Source organism: Miniopterus natalensis, chromosome 19 (genome assembly GCF_054644295.1).
Source record: "Miniopterus natalensis isolate mMinNat1 chromosome 19, mMinNat1.hap1, whole genome shotgun sequence".
Lineage (NCBI taxonomy): Eukaryota > Metazoa > Chordata > Mammalia > Chiroptera > Miniopteridae > Miniopterus > Miniopterus natalensis.
In genome coordinates, this window is record NC_142099.1 from 5895524 (window position 1) to 5915229 (window position 19706).

A 19706-nucleotide genomic window follows, 5' to 3' on the forward strand; every position below is an offset into this window, starting at 1 on the left:
CATCTGCTCTTGTGGTATGGGCATCTGAGGTACAGGCATGTGCAGGTCACCCACACAACTGATGTCCGGGTTTCTGGGACTTGCTGTGATGACTTGGGCCCTGGGGGTGGGGTGGGAGGTTACAGGAAAAGCTCTATTTCTTACTATTTTGTTAAGTATTTTTGCATGTGTTCAATATATTTGTCAAGTTTTGATACTGGGTGTTGTGCCAGCCTCATAAAACAAGTTGAAAAATTCTTTTATTTCTTGAAAGAGTCTGTATAGAACTTGGTATTATTTCTAGCTTAAATATTTTACAGAATTCACCTGTGAAGTAATCAAGGCTTGGAGTTTTCTTTTTTTGTGATTAAAAATTCAATACTTTAATAAATATGAAGCTATTTTTAGATTTTTTTTTCTTCTTGCATCACTTTTGACAAATCATATTTCAAAAGGCATGTGTCCATTTCTTCGGAATTGTTGAATTTGTTGGCAGAAAGCTGTCCATAACATGATGTCCCTCTTTTCATTTCTGGCAATAGTAATTTGTGCTTTCTCTTTTCTTCTTGATCAGTTTTTTAAATTTCCTAGACTGTCATAACACATTACCATAAACTGGGTGGCCTGAAACAAAAGAAATTTATTCTCATATTTCTGGAGGATAGAAATCCAAAATCCAGGCTCCCTCTACAGGCTGTAGGAGAGAACTTTTCGTTGCTTCTTTCTAGTTTCAGGTTGCTGGAAATCTTTGGCATTCCTTAGCTTCAGGCTACATTCTCCAATCTCTGCCTGTCTTCACCTTCTCTACTTCTGTCACAATGTGTCTTCTTAAAAGGACACCAGTCATTGAATGTAGGTCTCACCCTAATTTAGTATGATCTCACCATAACTAATTACATCTGCAAATGGCCTATTTCCAAATACAATCACATCCTGAATGTCTGGATGAAAATGACTTTTTTTGGGGGGGAAGGGGAGTACTATTCAACCCCAGATATTAGTCTTGCTAGGTGTTCGTCAATTTTCATCATTTTTTTAAAACTCAATTTTGTTGATCTTTCTCTTCATTAACTTCCACCAATTTGGGGAAGCTCTGTCAACATCACTTCAAACTTTTCTTCATACCATCCTCGTCAACCTCTCCTGAAACTCAATTACAAGACATAAGGCCACTTGAGTTTGCCTTCCAAACCCATATACTGTATTTTGACTTTCATTCATTCTTCTCTTCAAGTTTCAGTTTTTATCTTGTCTTTCCTTACTGAATTTATTGGGGTGACACTGGTTAATAAAAGTTTTTATACTTTCAAATGCCATCTTCAAGTTTATTGATTTTCTCTATGTGTAATGATCATAACCAGTTGTACAATTTTTGTGTTTTTCGAAGTTTACGTCTCTTGTGAAAGTCATCTTTTCATGCATGTTTTCCACCCTTTTTATTAGATCCTTTAGCATTTTTATCATGATTATCTACCTCTGATTATTGCAACATCTGGGAAACCTCTTGAGTTTGCTTTTATTAACTGGTTCCTCTCTGGATCAAATTTTCCTGCTTTGCATGTCTTGTAATTTTTTACTGTATGCTGGATATTTTGCACAAGAGTAGGTTTGAAAATAAATAAGTTACTTCCAGAAAAGGGCATGCCTGTTCCTTTGTCGAACTACGAGAGTGGAGAGTTAACTGGTTCTGAAGTTGAGGTGGAGATGAGCTTTGTTGCTGTTTTAGTTTGACTCACTTTACCGCTTACTTCAAATGTTTAAAGCGAACAAATTTTCTTTCAGCAGGGATTGGGATCTGAGATTTGGTGAGATTTTAGTAAAATCTTTGGGCTTTTCCGCTGAGCTGAATTTCAGGCATTCTCTCTGTATTCTACTCAGGCTTTCTGAGCAGGTGAACTCTTTCAAATTACCATACCTTTTGGCAGATAAGACTTGCTTACTGTTAAGACTCACAATGCCTCAGAAATATTCTTCCTAATAAATGAGTACATTCTTTCTAAAACCAGCACTGTGGTTGGTAAAAAAGAGGCAAGATGTACATCATGGACTTACTAAGGACACTAATAAGTCAATAATAATTGAACTTCATTTCACAGTGCGTCTGTATAGGACACTGCAGAAAACAAAAGCTGTCTTTCTCTTTCATAAACCCACGAAGCATTTATGATATATGACACTATTCAAGAAATATACAATATAATCTTAGTCACTGGGAAGGATGAAAACAGAATTCCTAAATTATATTAGATCACTGGTCTGATTTTCTAAAATCTGGTTAAAAGTGGACTAGTGCAGCCTCCTTTTACCATGTGACTGTGCCATCTCTTAAAATCTTGTTTATCCAATCAATATCCAACTGGCATAAGAAATTGGAAAAAATTCCTGTTTTTCAAACACACCCATTTCATTTATATTTTACCAGCTAAAATTTGGACTCATGCCTATTCTTAATTGAAAAGGAGTCTGGGAAAGATCATCTTGCTATTTACCCAAGACAAAAAGGAGACAGATTTTCATTATCAGTTCACAGTATCTGCTAATTTTGTCAGTTTAAAACCTCTTATTTTTAAAGCTAAACATTCAATAGGAGAATGTTAACTGAATTAAAGAAAAGTGCCTTATCTGTTCATCCAATCTCCTGTATCTGAAAGTGCAATTGAGGTATATTTCCAGGGCATATATGGTTATCTTCCATTACTTCAGCCATAAAGTAAGGGATACACATATTCACAATTTCTAATTATAATCCTTTTTCGAACTTATCAATATTTGAACCTCTGTTATTTCTAAGGGTAAAAGTTAAATAAATGAAAACACTATCAAAGTAGTATTTTTATTTTAAAATAATTTCTTTAATGTGTTAGTGAATATCTCTAAACCTGATATTCTAGTATGGATATACAAGTCCACATTCTTCCCTGTGCTATTGTGTCCACACATAATTCATAACTTTATGAACTTTGATTCTATCAATTTCTCCACCATACTGTGGTCTTCATAATTGAATTAGTTTCTTTGATATAGAGCAATCAGTACTGGATGCTGTTTCCCAGGTGTGGTCACATTATGATTTGAAGAGACATAACAATTTTTTATACTTTGGACCCACATTTTTTTCTAGTCATGTCAATCAGTGTTTATTGAAATGTCTCACATGTTCACTGCTGCTTGATATAGAGTACTTTATTCCATCTTGTCAGTCCAGAAGTCTTCAGAAACATTATATAGCCCTATTCTAGCAATGTATTCATGATCAAGCTCTCTGGTTCCACCATATAACCATCTTCCCTTAAATTGCTTTCTCTTAGGCTTTAACTTGTTCTCACCATCTTTTATTCTGGCTGTAGAACCATTTCTTCTAAAAAGATAAAGCTTGTTAATCTTCAAGGATTCTTTTGCAAACCAGTTTGTTAAGGGGCACCTTCCAGATGAGCATTTTCTTCTTTTGAATTTTATCTGGGATCTATAAACCATTCTTTATCTGCATAGATAGGAATTCAGGTACAAGCTATCCAATCACTTGCATGACCAGAGAGATGTATCACAATTATTTTGTACCTAGTTTTTTCCAACTGCTAATTTTGTCCTTTAGAATTTGAGTTCTACAAAAATCACATCCCAATAAAAAGGCTCAACATTTGCCTGTTCAAGGCTACTTTTACAAGTAATTATAATTTACTATAAAGGAAAATCTAAAAAACTCTGGACTACAGTTTAAGGTAACTTTTATTAATGATATCTGCTGTTGTTCACAAACTTCTCAGCCTTGTGAATGAACACTAACCTTCATTTTATGTAAAACATGACTGGAGTAAATTTAATTATAGCTACTCCTTTCATTTTTTTATTAAAATCTCACAGCAGAGACTAAGCTTCATGAAATTACTGCAACCATGAGTGACAGACCAGTTAGCATAATATCTGGCCTTGTGGCAGGAATCAAAATCTCCTGTGCAAAGCTTAAGCAAAGACGGTGCTCACATGAATCCAGGGCTGCTTCCCTTCCTAAGTGGATTCCAGAAAAGAGTTGTACAAAGACTGTAAGAAATGTATAAATATGGTAAAACTATTACTGCAAAACACAATTTTAAAGGAGCTGCTGAGCATTGCTGATTACTTGGGTGTCCTGGAAAATGTATCACATAAAAGTGCTCCAAAGAAAACATGCTTTACAATAATCTCTCAAACATGAAAGGCTGGGCCTTGCAGACGGCTCGGTGCACTTCTGGTACTTCACTTAAAGTAGGAAAAAAAATCTACAGTGCTATAGTCCTTTGGTTTTATTTCCTGGGATTAAAAAAAAGTATAGGCATAAATGGTTTTACATGATCCTCTTGAAGATATCCTTTAAATTAATTATAAAATGGCTTACTTCATGTCTCTTGGTTATCAGGACCCATCAATGTCACTGGCAATCTTGATTAATTGGTGGAAAATTTCAGAACAGAAGTAACTTATGAACGTTTTCCCAATCCCTGAGAATCATAATCATCACAGAAATGTTTTATCCTTTTATCATAAATCTCTGGAAAGTAGATGTGCTCGCTCATTGTTAACAGGACAAGGAGCAGTGTCATAGAGTGTTAATCCTTGTAAATTGACTTCCACCCGTAAAGAAATTTTCTGGAACAGAAAAGAAAATTATATACAGAAGTTTGCTCCTTAATGACAGATGACATCTTCAATTAGTTCAGAGGAAAATCTTTTGGGATTAGGAATATAAATCAATTCTAATGAGTAACAAGAATGAGACAGCTGTTGAACTGCCAAAGACACCATCCTTAGTACTAATAGAGCTGGGAAAACCAAGCTTCTCTATTTGGACCTTCATTTTTCTTTCATTTCTATGAAGAATCAGTAAAAGCAAATGCTCAGGATGGCCAAAGTACATGTAAGCAGAGTTATGAAAATTCTGTAAAAGAATCTCTACAAACGTGATTGTTTTACATCCCTATTTTTCAGAGCCAAATCTTGCTAGTAATACACTATCTGCAAATGCAGAGACAATTTGTGTGAAAAGCTTCTCTTCTGGCTTCATGGCTTATGAAGTTAATTTTGGAAAGGTTGGAAACTTGCCTTTAGAAAGTTCTCGTATTCCACCTGCAGGAAGTTTGACAGTATAAACCTAATCCTGTGCTCTTACCTGAAAATCACGGATATAAGTCAGGAAAAAACCAAAGAAGGAACATGACATAGACCATTCTGATGCAGTAGTGATCAAATGAAGCACATAGCCCTTGAGTGACAACGAAAAAAAAGTAATTCTGTGAAATTTCATGCAAATAGTCTATAATTTATCTCAAATAAAAATTTAATATATACCCTAATTTTAACATATCTTGAGCATTAAATGCAGACATTAGGAAAGTCCTCCTAAGTGATCTAGCTATCACAGTTTTATCTACAGTACACAAAAGTTCCATAAGACAGGAAACTTCTACTCAACAATCAAGAAGTTACTTTTTCCAAAGCCACAGATTCATTAAAAAAAAAAATTACAAAAAAACAAAACTATTAAGTAAACAATGCTCATGATAAACTTAGTATTATTTTTAAAGCATTAAGTAATATATGGATTATACTTCAGAGAATGTGGTAAATTATTTCATTTATTCATTTCCACAAACATGTCCTCTTAGGACTGATTCTTATGCCACTCAGCGGTGTGTGACAACAGATAAACTCATTTTATTATGTATGTAGTATATGTCCCTCCTCTTTTTTTCCTCAGGATCAAAGATACTATCTCTATTCAGATACCCACTATATTGGAATCCAAAGGCAGAGTCCATAATAATATATTTCCAGGTAACAAAAGGTGGGAAAAGACATTTTTTTCAATTCAGAAAACAAATATTCTAATGATAAAAGGTCTCAATTGCATATATTGTATACTATATCCTTATCTTGAAGATCTGAAAAAACTCTTTGCCATCACAATTCCCTTCATGTCTCGAAAATGTCCACAGACCACAGGTGACAGGAATACGGATTATTCTATATAAATTCCATCACATATAGAAAATAATCCTAATATGTAACTGACCATTCTACGGAAATGTTTCAGTTAGTGATGAAATGAAAACTACATCAAGTAGTCACCTTTAATAGAAAACTAAGTTTCTTAGACTCTAAGTTCTTACTTTGTCCTGGGGGTTCCAGTGGAGTTTCTGTACCACATCTGAGCCAAAACTGCCACTATACAGGAGTGACGAGCAAGTCAGCACTATGAGAAATGCCAGTCAAGGAAGATTCTCAGAAAGGAGCTGCAAGTTTCAACTAGATTCAAAACAAAAATTGCTTTAAAGGTCCAAGAAGATTACTCACGTTTGTTTCCAAGGTCCAAACTCATGTTCTTAAAGACTTCATGTTGCACAGCAGGAAATTTTTCAGTGTGCCCAGAGGATCACTATGAAATGGTTCGCATGGTCAATGCCCCTGTGCTCAGTAGTTCAGCACTTCTATCACCAGCTTCTGCTCTCAGGGAAGGCATTGACTCACCCATAGCATCTTTGAAGTGAGCATGACTGGGCTAAACATTATCTTTGTTCCTAGCTCAGTTACTGAGGTCCTATGTAAAATCTGAATTTCATGTTTCAGATCCTTGAATTTAGGGTTACTAACCCAAGAATCTCACTGTACACACAAGGACTGCTTACAATATGGCAACAGTGTTCACTCACATTTTGTTATTTAAGTCCCTTCCAAGTGTAGCCACGATTCAGAGCAAAGGATACTGCTAAATGCGCTTACTCCACACCAGATGACCAGCAGTAGTCTGATCCAGAAGATTTGTTTGCCATGAATTTTGGGCTGCATTTGGTAGGAAAGGGCAGTCTGAACAAACATATACAATGAGCCCATACCAAAGGTGAGCACAGCTCCACATACATGTACAGTAAAAAAGGCTGTTTTCTGAGAGGCAGAAAGAAGAAATAAGAAAATAAGAGAACTTCAACACACATTGCCAACACAGTATCTAAAAGCACAAGCCAGAGAGATTTGAACAGATCATTCCCTGAGAGGAAAACCTCTGCAGATTCTACAAATTACTTCCTGAGGTCATTTTCTTTCATAGTGTTCAGCATAAACCTGTGGATTGTAGTAATTCAAATTATATCATAGGCCACTACTAAAAATATGATAGTAATTATCTATTTAATATGTTTATTTAGGTGCAAGTTACTGCAAAACTGGCAATAAGTTAAGAGCACTAGGGAGAGAGAAAAGTTTATTGTCATTACCACTTTGTATAACAAAGGAAAAAAAGAATATTCAGCATCCATAAAATGTAATACAAAATGGTAATATTTTCTTAGTTCATGATGATGTGGATTTATCTATACATATGGCTAAAAGCTGGAAAAATATAGGCAAAAATGAAATTATTTATTTTAAGGCTAAGAACAGGAAAATGGGTACGTTTTTCCTCTTATATATCGTCACATATATTGATTAAGCTAAATTCAGATGCAGCCTGATCAATGCCCACTGTGGTCAGTACACAGTCCTATCAACAAAATCCTGTGAATTAAAGAGCAAAAACAAAGAATGGAGGGCATTCATTGCTATATTTTTCTAATTAGAACAGAGGTATATACAATTGGTGTGTGATGTTCTGTTATGATAGCTCTAGGAAATTAACATAGATTTCTGCCTACTTATCCCTTCCAAGTTTCCTTGAGGATAAATTCCCTAGAAGATAAAAATTCCTCTAAGTGGCACTAAGTGCACTTACTACATATTTTGCTCGTTATTATTACACATATTTTTTTCCAAAGAAATTAAATTTGTATTTTTAACTCAGATTTTTCGAATGCCATATTGCAATTAGGTCTCTCTCTTTAAATGCAGGTGACTACAGTAACAGCAGGAGAATTTTAAATCTATTCTGCCTGGCCGCTCCAGCCTCCCTCAGGAAGTTGGCTACTGTATTTAATGAGAGCACGTCTGGCTAAGCACTGCTTAGCTGCTGAATATACAAGGTGCACAAGCCACTGTGCTTGTAATTAGTGGAGAAATGTATTAACTAAAATTCTTTGAAATAAAATTTTAAAAACACAGATATCAAATTAGACTATGAATGAGTCTTAAGAATTAATTTCCAGAGGTTTGGAGAACACAAAGAAAACCTGAAATATATAAGAGCAAGTCTCTCAAGAGAAAAGACTTCCCTGAGGAAGGCCAGCCTGTACTGAGATCTGAAAGGTGCCTAAATCTAATCAGACTTGGGGGTGTGGTGTGTCCAACAGAAGAGACAACATAAACTGGAGTTAAGTAAACTGGTCTCACTTAAGGAACAAAAAGAGGCCAGTGTATGTACAATGGGGGCCTTAGAAGAGGAATGATGCAGAATGAGGCTGTCCCCCTGCTCAAGGTTCTATGGGTCCAAAGCTGCATGAAAAGATAGTCAGGAGAGAATCTGAGAAGCTGCCAAACTGCTTAATTAGCTCAAAGGTACTGTGCGACAGGCTGCCATCAGCCTCTCGGCCTTATCTCAGCCTCATTGTGTCTTTGTTAAGGCAAAGACACAATAACAGCATGTAAGTGAATGTTTCAGCTGCTCCTGGTCACATACATATTCAGGTACCTCAGGAAAATATCTGTGTTGGGTTAAAACACAAACCTGGAAGTTGGCCACAAAAGAAAGTCCTAAACAACTCAGCAATCCAAGTACGAGGCCAGCCTTGTTTAACCTGGTGACGTATTTCCCTTCAGGATTCAGAGCATGAACTTGCTTATAACGAACATAAATGGTAGCAACGCCTGGGAGAGACAGAATCCAAGAAACAACAAAATAAATAACAAGAAATAAAGTTGCCAATAGTTTGCAAAGGTCACCGCTATCCAGAAACAGAGATTTTTCCCTTTTTTCTTATTAGTCAAATAATAAGAAGGGTCAAATCTACCTTCCGTTGCAGAAATACTGCCAGAGAACACAATAGAACAGAAAATGTGGCAGAGCTATGCTTCTGTACATGTGTGTTTGAAAACTTTAGTCATAACTTGAACTTCTGCACACTGAGTCATTTATTTGACTTTAATTTTTGACTCTATGGAAGAATGCAAATAATCACCTTGGTGGAAAAAACAATAATTAGTGAACCATTAATAAAAACTTGGTTTAAAAAGTAATTAATGGGAACATAAAATACTGTAGCAGAACTCCACTGCTCTGGCATTAGAATATCATTGAAAAATCACAACACAGTCCCCTGCTATTCTCAAACTTCTGAACTATTTACCCTGAATGAGGTTAGCTGGGATTAGTCATGTTGGTGTGCTGACAGCTGTCTTCTACTGGCTGCTTAAGAGACCCATTTGAGGCCTCAAGGAAAACTCAGTTATACTTCACAACTTGCATTTGAATGAGGAGTCAAACAGCCCTAAAATGTTTTTAAAGATTTAGTTCCGTAATTCCGCACTTCTAGAAGTTGCTTTTCTTTTAAAAGGAACACATTTATGACTGATAATCTAGTGATAGCATTCCCTCAAGTGTAGTAACTAAAAAGTAAAACAACTAACAAAGTATTGTCTAAAGAAGAAAGGGGAAAAGCAGCGATTCATTTTGATCGTTAAGACCATTCTCATTACTTACATAAAACTGCGCTGAAATTTAACATGACCCCAAACAAGCACTTTTCTGGAGCAACTGTACCAGTGTCACTGAAAGAAAACAGAAGATGATACAGTGTGTGGATTCCTGACACTAGATTCACATGATATCTCTTCTAAGGGATAAGAAATACCAGGAGTTACTTCAAGTCCTTTATCTTTTTATAAATCCGTAGGTTCAACTCTTACAATCGCATAATGGAACACAGCAATCTAGGCTCACAATGTTTGCCTAGTTCACTTTTTTCATATCACTTAAGATTTTTTCACATACTAGAAATTAATGTAAATTGATAAAAAAAAAAAAAAAAAAGCACATTAATGATGTGTTCCTGACTTATGACAGTCAGGCAGATACGTTTATCTGTCTCTCCTGAATATTCTCTAAACATCACAGATCTTTTCACAACTCTGTCTGGTTATCTGCTCTTGACTCTGCCTATAACTCAATTAACATCTACTCATTTACTGATTAATCAAAAGCTATTTATCAAGCACCTACCCTGTGCCAGACAGCATTTTAGGGACAGGAATATGGTAGTAAGTAAAGGAGACAAAGCCCTAGTTTTGAGCCCCCACCTCTCTGTGGCCTTGATCAGTCCTCTCAATGTTGATACATAGCATTCTGTCCAGACTTCTGTTAAAGCGGGCTACAATGCATTGCAATGCCCGTCTTTCAGGGCAGTCTTGTGTACACAGATCCAGATGAACAGCCCATTATTTACTAACTGTGGCCTTGGGTGTGTTCCTTTATCTCCCTAAGACTATGCAAAATGGAGCTATTAACTTCTTCCCGGCCTCATCGGATGGCCATGAGGAACTGAAACTGTGGTAATGTATGTGAAATATCAGAGTAGCAGGCACACCAGAGACCCAGTAAATGTTGCTTCCTTTCCCTTCCCTCAAACTACTGTAAAGATTAAAGAGACAATGTTTTTGACCTCAAATTAAAGCACTGTAGGAAAGAGACAATAAGGAGCTCAACTAAGACAATGTAATGAGAATAAAAAGGGATGGCAAGTCCTTTCTGGTAAGGCATCAGGACAACTTGGTGAACATCTGGATTACGTTTACAAAAAGTAAAGTGTCAACTATGTTGGAAGGCCTACTCCTTCTTACTCGAACATGTATCTTCAGACACAACAGATGCTGTTGCTCTTTGATCACGTTCAGGGAGTGGGGATCATGTTTTTTTGTTGCTGTTGTTCCTTCTACCTTTCAAGTTTTCAAGAATAATGTATACATATTATTCTTATAATCAGAAAAACCCCACGATTTTAATACTTGAATTCCAAACGATGCTCTTGTTTTGGATCACCACAAGAGTAAACAAAAGCCTGCATTTCCAAGTTGGCTGGCAATGGAGCACAATGACACACTGGGCTCCAAATGAAAATAGCCACACCCACTACCTCGTGAGCACAGCCCTTCAACCCAGTGGCCAGCACACTATTTTGATTACACACCATAAAAAAAAGTCTGATCATGTAAGGAAATGAGCTTAAGAGAAGTCAAAATAAGTACCACTGAGTTTGAATATATTATAATGTTGGGGAAAGATCCTAGGGTAATAGTACTAAGTTCAGTAGCAGAAAGAAAAAAAAGACAGAAGGACAGGGACAGGAAAGGAAGTGTCTAGGGGACTATCGGTCAGAAAATCACATGCAGTACCTTCAGAGAACTGAAACTCGAAAAGAACTCAAATGGCCTCTAGATTATTTAAAGCTCTTTAAAATGAAAGCAGACACGTTCTCGAAGTGGAAATAAAAACGCTGAAGGACACACATAAATCTTCTCCATGTGTCTTCTCTTCGAGTTACTAAAGAGTGAACTGGCTCCTTATGCTACATGTGCCTCTAGCAGAATAATATCGGTGATGAGCTATCAAATTATCCCTAGAATTGGAACCTTAAACAGAAAAATATCTTCAGATTTGTAAATCTACTCCAAGTGCACCCAGTTTGTTGATAATCCTTGTGTCATACCATTTATAAAAAACACTTTTAGCCTTTTAGTTTACCATCCTTTTGAAGGTTACTTTTTCAGAAGGTAAACAAATTCATAAATGAAACAACTCCAGCAACACCCAAACAGGCCGAACTCTGGAAGGCAATCCACCCAACCATTCATCACGTGTGTGGAGGCAAGGACTAAGGGGAGGTTAGAAGAGGGAGGTCAACTTTTTGTTTTTATAGTCACTCTAGTATTATTTAAAATGTGTTAGAATAAGCACATATTGCCTTTATAATTGGAAAAAAGGGTATAGACATACATGAAATTGAGTACCTATACTTTATCATTAGGAATTTTGAAATTTCAAAAATATTAGCGATAAATTTTGGTACTTAATGTGTCAGAAAGATCTAGGCAACATGTTATAAGCAGTAAGAGCATGGCCTCTACAGTCAGAATGCCCAGTGAAACAGAATCTTGGTTCCATCACTTACTGTGTCGTGTCCCATTGGACAAATAACCTTTCTGGACCTCATTCCCTCAGGTGGAGGGTGTAGCTCCTACCTTAAAGGGTGGCTATAAGGACTCAATTATTTAAGACCTGAAGAATGTTTACAGTATTACCTTGTACACAGCAAGTAGAAAAGGAAATGTTTGTCATTAATATTATCTTTCAATATTATTATTGTTGACTGTAAAATTTTTAATCTGAAGGGGAGAGTAACTCCAATTCTATCTCCCAAGATGACTTTGCATACTTATTTGGAAGACAAGGCACTGATATGTCACAATTCACTAAACAATTCCCCAACCGAGTCTTAGCCCTGTCTCCACATTTCTCCATCAGGTAAAGAACCAGGTACAACTCCCTTATTATGTTCCTCTCATCTTTGTACTGCCAAACACAAAAATTGAATTTAAAATGCTAACGTTACATCTTGGCTTCAATGTTCAAATATGGGTGAGACATAAACGCACTCCTGTAGAACACATCCCACTAACCTGATATAAGGCAAAGCAGGGTCCACATGGTGGAGAGTAATGGCAGTGATGTATGAAAATATGAAAGCGGATGCCGTCCAAATGACAAGGGCCGAAGGAAGGAAACTGAGGCCTTGCTGGAACCACCACATCTCAAACAGTCTTCTGAAGTAGGAAAAGACACATCGGCCAAGGTTATTCACAAGAGTTTCATCTATTCTTCAGCCGTCCACTCCCCAACCTTGGACTTAGCACCCTGAGCTGCTCCACTTCTGAAACCAAATCCCCACGCCACCTACCAATACCTGCTCTCCTTCGACTTCTCAGTAAATGAAACCGAGATCCCACTTGTCAGATCCAGAATCATTCTCTCTCCCATCCTTCCACACAAAATCAAGTACCAAGGACTGTTTATTTCACCTTCTAACTTTCCTTAGTATCTACCTCTTCCCTCCATCTTCACTGCCACTATCCTACCTCAACCACCATCATTTCTTGGCCAGCTTGTTATTAGCTTCTAAACAGTCTTCCTTGCGTCTGGACCACAACCAGTCTAGACTCCACCCAAAACCCAGTGATCCTTCTACTTCTACAAGGCCAATCTGACCACCTTTTTCCACAAAGAATCCTTCAGTGCTCCCCTATGCCCTCATAAACTCTTTCTTCCTTAACACGGCCTATAAGGTCCTTGCACTGTCTGATCTCTGCTTACTTTTCATACTCCTCTCTGGCCACTCTGTCTGCTCTCAGTTCAAAAGCAAACACAGTGTTTACTCTGTGTCAGTAATGTTACAAAGCACTTTCAATATGTGATCTCATTTACTCCTCAAGACAGAATTACAGAGGTTAAGAGAATTGCCCAAGGTCACAGGGAGGTAGAGACAGGATTCAGACTCCGGCGTTTCCAGTCTAACACCAATCACTATGCTATAAGGCCAAAGCAAGCTTCTTCAGATCTTCAAATGTGCCGTCCTCTCTTGTGCCCCTTGGGACCTTCATGCACACCATACTGTCTGGGGGAGTAAACTACAGTGCTATCCCCCTCTCCCCACTTCCACCAGTTACCTCCTACACATCTTTAAGCCTCAGCCCTTCTTCAGCTGAGTGTCCCTGCTCTCTTCCCAACAGCACCCTCTACTTCCCACCAGGACACTCACAACACGTATTTGTTACTTGCTTGTTTGATTTTATCTTCCACACCAAACTTTAAGTTCTATGAGAGCAGGAACCAACTGTTCTGTTCACCATTGTATTTCCAGCTCCTACCCGAAAGGGGAGAAAAAAGAGAGAACTTAAATACACAAAGGCCACACATCACCACTTTCTCCCCTACCTGCCAGACTGAGGACGTCGGTAGGCAGTAATGAGCTGATGTGAATTAGAAAACATAACTGTCTCTTCCTGCATTTAATGTTTGAAAATACAGAAATACTTTCAAATTATAAGAAATTACTCATATGCATGTGAAAGTAATTTTATTTGGAGGAGTATCTTCTCATAGTTTAATGGACTGAAATTTACCATTTCCCATGAACTTTGTAAAAAACTTACAACTCTTATGTCTACCCACTCTTCATGTGTTCAGCTTCATCATCTCAGACTGACTTTCCAAATAAAAAAAATCTCAGTCACTTTTGACTTGTCTTGGCATTTACTCTGATCATCTGACTTATTGCTAAATATGTATATTTAAATCTCGACAAGCAAGTTTCTTTTCCTTTGTCCCTAATGCCACCATTATAGACTTGAGTCATTTCCTGTCCGAATTATCATCTCCTCCTTCTGTCCTTTCCCCTTGTCAGTCCTTGACATTCCATCAATTTTCTTCATCTAGTCAGTTAATTATGACAATTCCTCACTAAATTCCTATAGTGCTTTCTTTCCCCAGCATAAGTTTCTGGGACAATAATTTTCAATTTCTATAAATGATGAACTAAAATACTTCTAAAATCTTTAATTTTTTTCCTTTCAACTCTTTAAGTGTTATTTGAATTGCTCCTGATAATTCTAATATAAAATCCTTAGTCTAGTACCATGTGTTGGTTCTGCCAACCCTTGCACATGAGTTTTAAGGTTTTTTATGATGAGTTCAATTGGGAGTACCCTAAAAGGATGAGATTAAGGGTCCGTATTTATTTTTGCTAGGTATGCTGACATGTTACCAACTGGGGCCAACTGTAATTTCTTGGCTTCCGAGTTTTTTAGCTCATGTAGATATGTCAATTTCAACCTTGAATCTGGGTAAAGGCAGATCCTGTAGTTTTGACAGAGTAAGCAGTTAGACATGAGCAGAGCAGGACAGATAAGCCAGGTACAGAAGCTCACCAGGGTAAAAAGCCCCAGGTGCCTAGCAACGGGCAGAACTGGGAGGACAAGTATGGTAGGGTGGGACCTCACCCTCAGGGTGACCTTTCCTCTCCTAACCCATTACTGGTCATGCATTTTAGATTCCTTGGCCTTCCATATCATAGGCCATGGTTCAGATCCTTCCCTGCCATGTCACTAATCCTGTGGTAGACCCCCTTAGAGGAAGAACAAGGAGGCAGGAGGAAAGCCTCATAGACTCCCACACAAGCCCTTGCAGGACCACTCCTTTAGGCCTTGAGTCCTCAGGACAATGAGGTTCTGACCCACATCAAATAATCTTAGCAACAAAGCCTCAGGTCCACTAACCACAGTTTTGGGAGATAACATCTAGGTCTCAGTTGTGTATCAGCTCCAGGCCCAGAAAAGCAGAAAGGCCAGGTGGGGCAATTCCATGGCCATGGAGGACACCAGGACAAGCTATGATGACTAAAGTTCCCCTGCTCTGGGGCCAACCGATCAGTGGAGACTGGGACGCTGAGGAGTCATACCTGGAAAGCTGATGAATATTCTATTGAGATCCTCCCCAGACCTCCAGATAAAAGCCCATAAGAGGAAGGGTCAGCAGGCTTGCGCTTTCTCTCTCTTTGAAGCACACCTGGGCCGTTCTCCTAGTTATGTTTTCTTTGCTTCTCTTTCTCCTAAGCTCCAAGGGCCTTTCTTTTCGCCTCCATAACTTGTTTTCTGGTCCATGCAGCCTTGCTGGCTCACTTCTTCTACCCCTGTGACTTTCTAAACTTTCGCTTGTATTTGAGCTGCTTGGCTCTGAATGCTTTTCTTAGCCCAACTCAAGGACCGACGTCTAACACCTGATGCTGTTCTCCGTTAACAGTTGCTGTTCTGAGATGGTACCTTTATTCCCCCACCTGGAGCTATGGTGAAAATGAACACACTTCTTTGTGATCTCCCTGTGCCACGAAGGAGGTACTTTTCCTAGCCCATCTTCCATGATTTTATATAGATTTTTGAGGGTTCTGGCTAAATTTGGGGGAAGGGGCTCGTCCAACGCCATGAGATGTACAATTTCAAGCAGAAATATTTACACTTTACTTTTTATGAAAAAGTCATCCCCTGAAACACAGGTACTATTTACACAAACTACCATGTGAATAGTGCCTCCAGCAGTTGTACACCTGGGAGGTCAAAGGGAGATGATTTTATCTACTTAGGCTAGGGAGCAGGGGCAGCCTATCACCTCTCCCCAGTTGTGCTTCATTTCTGCTACCAGTCAAATGCCCCCAAAGAAGACACACTGCTGGTTTACTACTCTGGTCTCAGTGCTCTGTCTTTTTAGCCCTGGGGGTCTCCCTTTCTTTCCTACAAGATCTGCTACGCATTTAAAAGGCTAATATAATTTATTCAGCATTAAGGCATTTTGGATAAAGGGATTTTCAAAACATTTTGTCCACCCCATTGCTAGAAGCATTACCTCCTCCTCATTTAATCCTTTTGCATGTCTAAATCCTTCCTGATCTTCAAAATCAAGCTCAAATACCATTTTCCACCCACAACACCTTCCCTAATCCCTTTGCATCTGGAAATAAGCAGCCCTGCCCCAGGGAACACTGGATTTGCTCATCTCTGCAGCTCATTATCTTCCACAGGGTGAAAATGTAGGAGGGTGTCTAAAGTGGATAAAATCCTTAATGGGGACTCCACTTCTTTACCTCAGCACAGCAGAGGGCCTTGCTCAATAAATATTTTATGAATGATCAAACAGCCCAAACCAACTCCTCTTAAACTCCAAAAAGGTTCATAAATTTTCTGTTTCAGTAAACAGTATTATCATTTCCCCAGGTTATACAGATTCTAAGACCTCGAAGTAACCTTAGGTTCTCTCTTCCAAAGCCCTCACATGCCATCACTAAGTGATGGCAATTCTACCTCGTCATTTGCAACCATTCTTCCTCCCAGTTCCCACTGTAACCCCTCAAGTCAGTCTCAATTCTCTCAGTGTAACTGTTTTCCTTCCCCTCCATCCATCCTATGTGCACTGTAAATGAACATTCCTATAACATTCTTCTGCTCAAAAACTTTTTTATAAAATTGTATGAACTTGGACAAGCTTCCTTATCTTATCTGAATCAGTTTTTCCTCTGAAAAATGGGCTTAATATTATTGGCAAGGGCTGCATTATCTAATACAGTAGTTACTAGCCACAGGTGGCTATTTAAATTAAAATTTCAATTGACTAAAATAAAATTTCAAATTTCACTTCCTCAGTCGTACTAATCACATTTCAAGTACTCAAGTACTGTCGTGGTTACCACAGAATGGATAGTGAAAATATAGCACATTTCCATTCTCATGGAAAAGTTCTATTGGACTATGCTAAACAGTTATTGCTGGGACTGCACTGACAAAGCACAAGTAAAGAACTTAACACATTGCTGACATAATAAATGGTAACTTTTAGTACTAAGTGTTAAATGTTCTAAAATAATACTTGCATAGAAGTTTATTGAAGAACTAAGTGAGATAATATATGCAAATAGGTGATATAAATAATATATTGTCATAGGTGGTCAATAAACATTTGTTCCCCCTTTAGAATGTAAAAGATGAATTACCTGTTTTAGTATCAGTCTTCAAATCTGCCCAACCTGCCCCTTTTGTAGATCCTGAAAGCCACATACAAAGAAAATCAGAGATTGTTTCAACCAGCATGCTTTTAAACACGTACAATTTCAAGTCAATGCACCAATACTGTCCATGGGCAGAACACTTTGCTATAGCATTATTAATAGGTTACTTTCCCTATAGAGTTTATACTTGTGTGTTTCATAATGATGCTGTGCCATGTAGAATGAAATATTTTAATTCCAGGATATCAATTCTCCGATCCTTTCTCATAGTAGACACCTTTCACTGACCTCAAAAAGGATGAAAGAAAAGACAAAAACACTGAGTTTCCCCCTGTAGAAGGAAAGACAAAAATGAGGAAAGACTGACAGCTTATCATTAAGCAAGACAAAGCACTAACTATTCTTTGTGATGCAATGGAAAGAACGCAGCTGTGAGATCAGATTTATCTAAGTGCAAATCCTAGCTTTATCATACTCCAGCTCTATGATTTCAGGCAAGTTACTCAGCCTTTCTGAGTTCCAGTATTCTGATTTGTAAAGCAGCCATCTCAAAGGGTTGTTCCTTAGAATTGAGCCGACTAAAAAGAAATATAATAACGACAGCTGACATGAATTTTGTACAACCATAACTAGCCACAGGGATGGGGGATAACAACACTTGATTCTTTGTATGTGTGAGTTATCTTGACTTCGTCTCTCCTTAGGTTTTGAGGGTTCTAGTTGATTCGATTGACAATTTAGAGAAGCAGGGATTGAAATGGTTGCCCAGTCTGCTAATGACAACAGAAATTTAAGTGCACCCATTAGGTGAGGAAGACGAGTATTGCCCTTATACTTTCACACTGGAAAGCTGGAAGCATGCCTGACAACTACCAACCAAGCAAAATAAGAATTTTAATGGTTCATAATTTAAGAAATCTTTAAAAAATCCTCCAAAATATGCCAGAATAACCTTCACGTGGCACAAGTGTTTAAGAAAATGTTCTTGTATCTCTCACCTATGTCCTCTGCTTTCTTTGACAACCCATGAATCAGAACTGCAGTTACAATTTTTAAATTTCACAAATATTTAAATGCCACTGGTAATAAGCTGAATTCCTTATGCCGTCTCCTGTACGTGGTAGTGACTGCTAAGAAACGATAAGAAAGAACATTCTGGATATTCCAAGTGAAGAGAGAAAGCCCTAAGCATAACAGGCCCAAAGCATAACAGAAAATAGATATTTTTCTAAACTCTAACTTGGCCTTGTGACAAATGAAACATTCTTGTAGTGGTTAAATCCTAAAGAGTCTAGAAAATTAAGCAACTTTTAAAATAAGTTGGATCATATATTACAGGTAATTGGGGGAGAATCGATGCATTGCAAATTACAGCACTGCATTTGGGAGAGCTGGAAAAAATCATTTCTGTGTTTTTCACATGCATCTCAAAGCAAAGCTCTATCGCGGATACAAAGGCCTCGCCCCACGGCCCCGCGATGGAACTGCGCGTAGCAGCCTCGAGCTTCGCGTAAACACGCGCGGGCGCCGCGGGTCTCAATTTCAAACCTCCCCCGCGCCCCGCCTCCCCGCCCAAGGCTCTGGGCCCGGGAGAGGCGCCTGGGACGCGTCCTCAGCCTCCGTTTTCCGGGAACTGGAAAGCTTCTCGGAAACCGCTTAAAACAAACAAAACCAGGGAACTGCCTGTTTGGTCCGCTGCCTCCTTCCGGAGGCGCGAAACGCTTGGACGCGGACCAGGCTCCGCTCCGCCTGGGGCCGGGAAAGATGCGGGAGGCGGGGCTTGGCCCGGAGGGGGCCGCGGGGACGGGGGAGGGGGACAGGCCGGGGACCCGAACCGGGACGGGGACACAAAGGTGAGGGGCGGAGACCTGAGCCCATCCTGCACGCACCCGGACCCCCGGGAACCCCGGAGCGCGCCCGCGGCCACCAGCCGGTCCCTCTCCGGCCTCACACGGTGCTGGTCTGGAGGCCCCGCGAGCTGGCCCCCGGCTCGCCCGCCAGCCACGAGGGTGGGGGGCTCCGGGGCGCGCCCGCTCCGCCGGCCCGCCCGCCCCTCCGACACACGCCCGGTGAGCGGCCGGGCCGCCCCTCCCGCCCCTCCCGGCCTACCTCGCTCGGGTGAGCCGCCAGGGCTGACCGCAGGGTCTGGAGCCTGAGGGCTGGACTGAGACGAGGGCTGGACTGAGACGGGGCGGACACCGGGGCGCGCGCCCGAGCAGCGAGGCCCGG

The 19706-nt window shown here is 39.3% G+C and overlaps 1 protein-coding gene across 5 annotated transcripts; it reads right to left on the bottom strand.

Annotated features, from left to right (window-relative positions):
- Positions 1–3089: 3089 nt before the first annotated feature.
- DRAM2 (DNA damage regulated autophagy modulator 2) lies at positions 3090–19676 on the bottom strand. Of its 5 annotated transcripts, none has more exons than XM_087827730.1 (10): positions 19587–19676; positions 17463–17513; positions 13706–13790; positions 12550–12693; positions 9578–9645; positions 8606–8745; positions 6717–6894; positions 6123–6205; positions 5123–5215; positions 3090–4602 (listed from the first exon to the last, which is right to left on the bottom strand). In XM_087827730.1, exons 4-10 carry the CDS (start codon positions 12678–12680, stop codon positions 4495–4497), a joined length of 801 nt encoding a protein of 266 aa, XP_087683856.1. In that variant the 5' UTR covers positions 12681–12693; positions 13706–13790; positions 17463–17513; positions 19587–19676; the 3' UTR covers positions 3090–4494. The 5 variants fall into 5 exon arrangements, with proteins under 5 accessions (XP_087683856.1, XP_016078896.1, XP_016078895.1 ...); XM_016223410.2 differs by lacking the exon at positions 19587–19676 and adding an exon at positions 18476–18668; XM_016223409.2 differs by lacking the exon at positions 19587–19676 and adding an exon at positions 18476–18668 and having other exon boundaries at positions 17463–17808.
- Between the last annotated feature and the right edge of the window lie 30 nt (positions 19677–19706).

Coding starts and splice junctions, on each gene's coding strand:
- DRAM2 (XM_087827730.1), bottom strand. CDS start 12,680: ATGTGGTGGTTCCAGCAAGGCCTCAGTTTCCTTCCTTCGGCCCTTGTC. Junction 6,206..6,716: donor TGGAGTAAGCGCATTTAGCA/GTATCCTTTGCT, acceptor CATTTCTCATAG/TGCTGACTTGCTCGTCACTC. Junction 5,216..6,122: donor ACTGGAACCCCCAGGACAAA/GTAAGAACTTAG, acceptor TTGTCACTCAAG/GGCTATGTGCTTCATTTGAT.